Below are 9,087 nucleotides of genomic sequence, written 5' to 3' on the forward strand. Positions count from 1 at the left end.
ATGGAGGCGGAGGAGGGAGGAAGAGGAGGAGGGAAAGGAGGATGATGAGAGGAAAAGAAGGAGGAAGCGGTGAGGTGGTATACGAAAGGAAGAAGAGGTAAAGGAGGAGGAAGAGAAGGGATGAAGAGGGATAGAATAGGAAGGAAGTGACGAGGAGGTAGGGAAGGAGGAAAGGAGGAAGAGAAGAGGAGACTGGAAATAAGTAAACGAGGAGAAAGAGGAAGTAGCGACTGGAGGATGAGGTTTAAAGGAGACGGAGAGAGAGAATGGAAGAAAGAATAATAGCAATGGAGGAGGAAGTGGAGAGAGGAGAGTAGAAAGAGAGAGAAAGGAGGAAAGAACATAGGAGGAAGCGAGAGGTAGAGAGACATAGTTGGAGGAGAGAAGGGGAGGGGGAGAAGGAAGGGATAGAGCGAGAGACAGAGGAGAGGGAGATAAGGGAGGGAAGAATGAAGAGGAAGGGGTAGAGAGGCAATAGAGACAGACAGGGGAGAGAGAGAATGGTGGCAGGAGAGAGACAGAGGAGAGAAGGGGAGAGGGAGGAGACATGGGAGGTAAGGGGGAGGAGAGAAGGGGGTAGAAGGGGAGGGGGGGGCTAGATCGTTCCCAGGAGCCGAAAATTGGCGTTCATTTGCATGCTTGTCTCCCGCTCTGTGGCGAATCCGTGTGTGTGTGTGTGCGTGCGTGTGTGTGTGTGCGTGCGTGTGTGTGTGTGTGTGTGTGTGTGTGTGTGTGTGTGTGTGTATCTTTGTCACCATTTCTCGTCCTCTTTTTTTTTTTTCGCATTCTTTTATATTCTTTGTTTTTTATTTCTATTTTCTTTCGTATTATTTTCATCCTTTCTCACCTTCTTTATTTTCGTTTTTCTTTATTTCCTCTTATATTTCTTTATTTCGTCTAATTTCCATCCTTTTTCGTCTTCTTTATATTCGTCTTTCTTTATTTTCCTTCTCTATTTTCTTTCGTTTTTCTTTATTTTGTCTTATTTTCATTCTTCCATCGTTCTGTTTATTATTATTATTATTATTATTATTATTATTATTATTATTATTATTATTATTAGTAGTAGTAGTAGTATGTTGTTGTTGTTTATATTCAGTTTCTTGATTTTTTTTTTTATTTGTTTCATATTTTGTTTTGTTTTGCTTTTTTTTTTAGGTGCGGTGGTGGTGAAGGTGAAGGTTGAAGGCGTTGTTGTTGCTGTTGCTTTTACTTCACTGTGGGTGCATTGTGTACCAAAAATGACCTGAGAGAGAGAGAGAGAGAGAGAGAGAGAGAGAGAGAGAGAGAGAGAGAGAGAGAGAGAGAGAGAGAGAGAGTGTCTGGGCAGGGGGTCGCGATCTTTTAAAGAGAATGAGACCTGTGTATGGGAGGAGGAGGAGGCAAAGAAGAAGGGCCCAGGTATCATGGATCTACCTTACGTAAATTAGTGTATGGGACATTCTATTATAGGAGGAAGAGGCGGAGGAGGAAGAGGAGGAGGAGGAAGAGGAGGAGGAGGAAGGAAAAAGGAGTGAAAACGATAGTGAGGACGCGAACGAATGCAACAGTGGTCTTTTACGTGTGTGTGTGTGTGTGTGTGTGTGTGTAGCATTCAGAGCAACACACACACACACACACACACAGAGGCCCAAGGTAGTGGTAGTAGTAGTAGTGGTGGTGGTGGTGGGTTTAGCAGAGGTCGGTAGGTGGGTGGCAGGGTGGGTAGGTGGGTTGTATTGTGGGTTAGTGGGCGCTGTGGTGGGCTGGCCAGGTAGGGGGCGGCCCACTCCGACATTCCTCTGCCCTATTGTGCCCGCGGCCCTCCCCTCCTCCTCCTCCTCCTCCTGGTCTCCTTAATACAAACACAAGACTATATTCCCAGCTATCGGATTTCTTTAGTGTTCTTTTTATTACTTTTCCTTTATGCTTTATTGCTGTTTCTTTGCCTCTGTCTGTCTCATCGTCTCTTGATTTTGTTTTTTACTGAATCGATTTGTTTGTTTGCTTTTCTTGTCTTTTCTTTCCAGGAATGTTTGATTTTATTGATATTGTCGTTAATTTTACTGTTTTTTTGTGTTGATTTGTTATTTCTGAGTTTTATTTGTTTTTCTTCTTGTTTGTTTATCTTTAATGTTTGGTTTTATTATTATTATTATCATTATTATTGTCTTTTAGTCCCTCTCTTCAGCTCTTAATTATAATGAATCTTTACTTTTATTATTTTCTTGTTAATGTTTGGTTTTATTGTTATTATTATTATTATTATTATCATTATTACTGTCTTTTAGTTCCTCTCTCCAGCTCTTAATTATAATGAATCTTTACTTTTTTTTCCTTTTCTTGTGGGTAAAAGTCGGAGGAGAATTATGACCCAGAAATATTCGAGCTCTAAATCCGGGTATTCATGAGGGAGCTACTTGCCACACCAGCATCTCATTTACTGTGTCCTCCGCGGGCCCTTCTTGCTCCTGGGAGGGAAGGAAAGAAACAAATGCTAGCAAATCATCAATCTTTTATTATGTTTATTATATGTTTTTTTTTAAAGTATCATTTTTTTCGTGTTTATATATAAAAAAATACCCGTTCTCGCCTCTTGACTTTGAAGCTGCTAAATTTCCTTATCACACTTTGGCCATAGATATCACGAGGTTTATACAACAGTCTCTTTATACAGTCTATTTACAAGGTCAGTGAGCGACCCGCACCGCCCGAGAAGGCTTGGGAGATAAAGGCACTAGGCACACCAACGTTCGCCTGACTAGACTCGCCTAAGAATTATTAACACGCTGCCGCCTCCGCCTCCTGCTCCTCCTCCTCCCTGCCTTCCTTCCTTCCTCCCCCACTCACTCGCTGTCAGCCTCAACCCCACTCGTTCCGGGCTCTTTTTGTGTGTGTTGTGTTGTGGTTCTTTTTTCTCCCCCTCTTTCTGGCGGTTGAGTGTAATTTCCAGTGTTTTCCCCTCGCACTGTTTGCTCTTTGTTAGTAGCGGGGCGAGGCACAAAGCCCGGCGCGGAGAGGTGAGGCTGCGTGACCGCGGGGAGATGTGTGCGTGTCCGCGTGTGCGTGCGTGTCCGTGGTTGGGGAGCGGCCCGCGGGGGGTCGTGTCCGTCCCGAGTCCTCCGTCAGACACGCGGGGTCGTTCTAGATGAAGTACGACGAACTCACGACTGGCTGCTGCTGCTGCTGTTCGAAGGACTGCATCGCCGCGCTGGTCAGGGGCCGGCGGGGCGCCTGCTGCTGCTGCTGCTGCGGGTGGTGGTGGTGATGGTGGTGGTGCAGCAGCAGGCCGTGCACCGCCGGCAGGTTGGACGGGGGCGGGGCGGGCGAGGCCTCGTCGATGGAGGCGTAGATGTGCGAGTTTCTTGTGGAGGCGGCGTAGTCGATGGACATGTAGGAATGCGCGAGACTGGGCGCCGAGGCGAGGCTGGGGGCGAGGCTGGACTGGGCTGTCTCGACGCTGACGAAGGTCTTGTCCAGCTCTCCCGCCTCGCTACTGAAGGACGGCTGCGCCTGGTGGTGGGGGTGGGGGTGGAGGGGCGGCGGTCGGCCGTGGGGGGCCTTGAGGGGGGGAGAGAGCACCAGGCCCGGCATCAGCTGGCCGCCACCCCCGCCGCCGCTGGATTTGAGGGTTTGGGGCGGCGTGAGCACCGCCACGTTGTTCCTCATGATGTAGTTGGTCTCGGTGATGAAGCAGGGCTGGGCGGGCGCGGCGGGCGGCAGCGTGGCGGTGAGCCGCGCCCAGAAGGCCTTGTCCTCGTAGCGCAGCTTGGTGGCGCCCTTCACCAGGTCCGCCAGGTCTGCGTCCAGGTCGGCCTCACTCACGTCGCCGCACATCACCACCACCAGGCGGCCCTTCAGCCCCTTCAGCGCCTCCAGGTGGGCTGCCTTGAAGGAGAACTTGCACCAGTCGTGGTCCACAAAGTTTCTCGTTAAGACTAGAATGACCCTGTGACTCGCCTCGATAGAGTGGACGATGAAGTCCCCGACGTAGGTGCCCACCGTCTGGTAGTCCCGCGAGGAAAGGCACAGCTTGAAGGACGGCTCGCTGTTCTCCAGCTCGGCGGCAAACACCTCAGTGACGAAGGGCGCGTCCCTCTCGCTGTGGCTGACGAAGGCGTCATACACCAGGCCGGCCTCCTCCTCCCGGGTTTGGCTGCCCTGCGAGGGTAAGCACTTCAGGCCGCACTTTTTGGAGTTGCCGGCCCGCAGGCGCGCCCGGAAGATGGCGAACACCACGCCCACCACCAACACCAGGAAGAAGAGGCCCAGCGTGATGAGCACCGGCTGCAAGAAGTCGTTCTCCATCTTCTCCTGGACGATGGAAGTGGCCACGAAGTTCTCGCAGGAGTACGAGCTCTCCAGCACGAGGGGCCCCGACTCGCCCGAGCCGTCAGAGACACAGGCGATGGCCCGGGCGTCCCGCACCACCTCCGTCTCCCGGATGAGCCAGTTCTTGAAGTCCACCATGTACTGGCAGCGGCAGGACCACGGGTTGGCCCCCAGGGCCACGTCCCTCAAGCCCTTGTTCAGCTTAAGGTGCCACACGGGGAAGTCGAGGAGGGCGTTGCCGTCCAGCCTCAGCACCTCCAGGGCGTGCAGGCCGACGAAGGTGGCGTTGTTTATGGCGCGGAGGCGGTTGTTCTGGAGGTACAGCTCTCGGAGGTGCTCCAGGTGCTCAAACTCGAAGCCTTCGAGCTGCTGCAGGAGGTTGTCGTGGAGGTGGAGCTGCTTGAGGGACGACAAGCCGTGGAAAGTTCTGTTCTGGATCCTCTCGACGCGGGAGCTGTTCAAGTAGAGCCCCATCATGTTCTTGCGGCCGATGAGGCGGTGGGCGTCGAGGAGCGGCATGTCGTTGTTGTCCATGAAGACAACGGTGGCATCCATGGGGATGTCGTCGGGCAGGTGACTGTGGCCGCGTGCAGAGCAGTCAACGATGTTGGTGGCCCAGGTCTCGTCGTGGTAGCAGGAGCAGCCCTCGGGGCAGTTCATCTGACAGTCGCACGCAATGAAGTCACAACACTGGCACAGGGCGAAGCAGTGGGAGGTGTAGGGGCAGAGGAACTGTGAGGGCTGCGTCTCGAGGAAGGGCACGCGGTTCTCTTGCGCCCGAGGGTAGGGCAGAGTGCAGGTCACCTTGTCGAGGTCCATGACGCGAGGGTGCTGGCGCAGGACGCTGATCTGGTGCATGCGGTGCAGCCACTCCATCGTGCAGTCACAGAATATCGGGTTCCCGCCTATGTAGAACTCTGGGAGGGCGCGGTCGTCCGGCACGGGCGGGAGGCTGATGGCATTGAGGTCCAGCTTGCTGAGGAGGTTGTCGAACAGGTCCACCATGGAGAGGTTGTGCTTGTTGGCGAAGGTGCCGGCGCCCATCTTGGAGATTCTGTTGCTGTTGACGAAGAGGAGCTCGACGCTGTCTGGCACCGAGGAGCTGCTGAGGCCCTCGAGCTGGTTGTGGCTCGCGTCCAGCGTCCGCAGCTCCAGCTGACTCTCCAGGCTGAAGTAGTTGCCCAGGTCACTGATCCTGTTGTTGTGGAGGTCGAGGTACTGCAGCTGGCTGGGGATGAGGGCGTAGTCGAACCACGTGATTCTATTGTCCGACACGTTGAGCCACAGCAGGTTGGACAGCGAGGCAAAGAGGCCGTTAATGTCTTTCATCTTGTTGCCGTCCATCCGCAGCAGCTGCAGCTTCTTGTTGGTGTCGAAGGCGCCGTGAGACACAGCGTCCAGCTCGTTACTTGACAGGTCTAGCACCTCCAGGTCCGCCAGGCCGGCCAGGCATGACTTACACAGACTCCTCAGGACGTTGTTGGAGAGGTCGAGGTGTCTGAGGGCTGACAGGCTGCTGAGGTCGTCCTGCAACACGCCGCTGAGCTGGTTGTGGCTCAGCTTGAGCGTGCGCAGCGATGTGGCCTGCCGCACCGCCTCGGGCACCTCCTGCAGCAGGTTGTGCTCCAGGCGGAGGTCGCGGAGGCTGGTGCAGTTGTCGAAGGCGTCGGAGGCCACCCAGGTGATGTTGTTGTGGGAGACGGAGAGCGAGGAGAGCACGTAGAGGCCGGCGAGGCTGCGGCCCATCACCGCCTCAAGTGAGTTGTGGCTCAGGTCGAGGCGGTGCAGATTGGCCAGGGGCGAGAAGGTCAGATCGCCCACTACCGCCAGGTCGTTGTGGCTCAGGTCCAGCACCTGCAGCGTTGACAGGTCCCGGAACATGTCGAGGGAGACCTGCGTGAGGCGGTTGTCGCTGAGGTTGAGCACCACGAGCCGCAGCAGCCCGCGGAAGGTGTCTGCCGTGACCCACTCGGAGGTGAGGTGGTTGTTGGAGAGGTCGAGGACGGTGAGGCGGCTGAGGGCGGAGAAGAGGCCCGGCGCCAGCACGGTGAGGCTGTTGTTCTGCAGGTACAGCTCCGTCAGGCCCAGCGTCTCGTTGAACACCTCCGGGGGCAGCGCCGCCAGGCGGTTGCTGGAGATGTTGAGGAGGTTGAGGGAGGACAGGCCGAGCAGGGCCCCGTCCGCCAGCCTGGAGAGGTCGTTGTACTGCAGGTGCAGGGTGCGCAGGGACTCCAGCCCTGCCAGCCCTGCCTCCGGCAGCACCACCAGGTCGTTCCCGGACAGGTCGAGGGTGACGAGGTGCGCCCCGCAGCTACCTGACACGCCCACCTCAGACACGTCCTGCAGGCGGTTCCAAGTGAGGTTTAGGTGGCGCAGCGCAGGCAGCGGACAGAACACTCGGCCCGGCAGCGTCCAGATGTTATTTTGGCCGAGGTCAAGCCGCTCGAGGTGCGGCATGCCCACCAGGCTGTCAGTTTTCAGCTCCAGGGCCATGGCGCTCCAGTCACTGTTGTGGGAGCGCACCGTGAGGCGCCGCATGCCGTCCAGGCCCAGGAAGGTGCCGGGCCGCAGCTCCGTCAGCTTGCAGTGCTCCAGGCTGAGCGTGTCGAGGCTGTACAGGCGCTGGAACACACGCGGCTGCAGCGACGATTGGAAGAACAGCACGTCGCTGCACACCACCCGCAGCTCGGTGACGTGCTCGGCCTGAGAGAGCGAGAAGTTGCTGCTGTCGAAGTCACTGCCGATCGTCCTGAGGCGGCAGGAGAGCGTCACCTCCTCCCGCACCGCGTCACGCAAAGTCCAGTCACAGTTTTCGGGCGCCGTGTAAACGAACGTCGCGCCGCACGCCGCCACAACACTCCACAGCACGAGAACAGCCACAACGGCCCTCATGGCGGCGCCTTGGCTATCACCACAGACTCACAGACGTTCTCAACTCGCTCTGTTAACACAACTCGTTCATGTCAGCGGAGATCTCGGGAGACCACGAGAGAGAAGTGGCACATCCTCCCTCCGCCAGGGCGAGATATAAACTAACCTCCGAGCCACGCCGCGCCTCCACTTGTAACTTGGCCGCGACCCTGCCAGTTGCCGCGGCTCGCGAGACGCCGCAGCTTCACCAAACTTTGCCGCGAGTTGCTGCCGCCGAGCGTGTCGCCGCTCCGCCAACTTCTTCAGCGAGCTAATATTTCTTAGCGGCGGTGAGGAATATCGCGTTATTAATTCCGTGAGGCCTGAAATAGTACAAGTAATATCCGCGTGGTTGCTGCCCTCCCCGCCAGGGCGCGCCAGGTCCTGTGTGGCCAGGGCAAGGGGGAGGAGTTTGCCCAGCCGCCGCCCGCCAGAAGATTTTTCAGAGCCTTGCCAGAATATTAGTTCTGTGCTCCGCCAGGCTGGACGCCCTTTGTCATGCAGGCTGAGAGATGCCTTTCCAAGATACTGGGGAACTCCTGGACGGCTCGGGGGCGCCAGCCGAGGGGGAGAGAGGGACAAGGAGGAGGAACAAGAAGCTGCCCTCGGTACCCAAGACCCCCCCCGCCCCCCAGAGCAGCGGGTTCACAACTTATCGAACTCACGAATTTTGGGACAACGTGAGGTGATGGACGCTTCGCCACGCCTCGCCCTACACACTTCGGCCTTCCTGTAGCTTCGTCAGGAGGCGGGAAGTAATAGGATCAGCAGAAATACGTTTAGCTTTACCAAGAGGGCGGGGCATCACACTGGTGGGGAGGGTGACGCGCCCACCCGCACCCCATCACCTGCACCCCTCACACCTCGCCCTTGCACCTCACCCACGCCTCTGTCACCCCTCTCACGAAGTTCTAAGCCTCTCAGCACACCCACGCCCATCATATCCCCCCTCAGGTTGTCTTTGGTGTGATAGAAAGGAGGAAAAGGTAAAAATTAGTGCTTGTGTGAATGGCAAGATGGCGGGCGTGTGGCTGGGGGCGGGCAAGGCTCATCCCTCCGCCCCTCCCACTCTCCCTCCCGTCTCTCCTCCTCTCAAACTCTCCTCCGGGTCGTGAGTTCGCGAGCCAGACAGTCATCAGTTACTCCCAGTTAGCTGTGGAGGTGCTCTCTCTCTCTCTCTCTCTCTCTCTGATACTGATGTGATTTGGTGATTAAAGAAGTTATTTCCTTTGATTAATTTATTTACCGTCTTCGTCTGATATAATTAGTGAAGGTATTTGATTAATTTTTACTTTATTTATTTATTTTTACATTATTTATTTATTCACTTTATATGCAAAGGACGATCGAGTTAGGTGTTTATTTTTTGCTTTTATATCAAACAAGACAAAATCTGGTCTTGTTGGGATTGCTGACGATGAGAGAGAGAGAGAGAGAGAGAGAGAGAGAGAGAGAGAGAGAGGTGAAGTGAGTTGAATTGAATCGAATAAAATTATATTGACCAGACAGTCACTTTGATTCAGACGGAGAGAGAGAGAGAGAGAGAGAGAGAGAGAGAGAGAGAGACGAGACAGACAGACAGACAGTATAAGCAAATCAGTCTGTCGATCCGTGTCCCCCTGTCTTTCTTTCGCCCATTTGTCTGTCTGTCTTTATACGTCTTTGTTTCCCTCGTATTGATCGTCAGACAGAGACAGACGCGCGAGAAATCTGTGTCCAGCTCCTGTCTGCATCTGTCTGTCTGTCACCACCACCACCACCAACAACAACAACAACAACAACACCTTCACCATCCTTTCTGTCATCACTACTTCATTCATCATTCATCATTATTTTCTTTTTGTTTTTTGTTTGTTTTCTTTTCCA

At 54.8% G+C, this 9,087-nt stretch overlaps 1 protein-coding gene across 1 annotated transcript; it reads right to left on the reverse strand.

The window, feature by feature from the left end:
• Positions 1-2,479: 2,479 nt before the first annotated feature.
• LOC126999492 (toll-like receptor Tollo) lies at positions 2,480-7,844 on the reverse strand. The gene has a single exon (XM_050862138.1). It carries the CDS (start codon positions 7,201-7,203, stop codon positions 3,124-3,126), a length of 4,080 nt encoding a protein of 1,359 aa, XP_050718095.1. The 5' UTR covers positions 7,204-7,844; the 3' UTR covers positions 2,480-3,123.
• Between the last annotated feature and the right edge of the window lie 1,243 nt (positions 7,845-9,087).

The sequence above is a fragment of the Eriocheir sinensis genome, chromosome 16 (genome assembly GCF_024679095.1).
Source record: "Eriocheir sinensis breed Jianghai 21 chromosome 16, ASM2467909v1, whole genome shotgun sequence".
Lineage (NCBI taxonomy): Eukaryota > Metazoa > Arthropoda > Malacostraca > Decapoda > Varunidae > Eriocheir > Eriocheir sinensis.

Bases quoted from the DNA above. Each gene is read 5' to 3' on its own strand.
- LOC126999492 (XM_050862138.1), bottom strand. From the start codon at position 7,203: ATGAGGGCCGTTGTGGCTGTTCTCGTGCTGTGGAGTGTTGTGGCGGCG.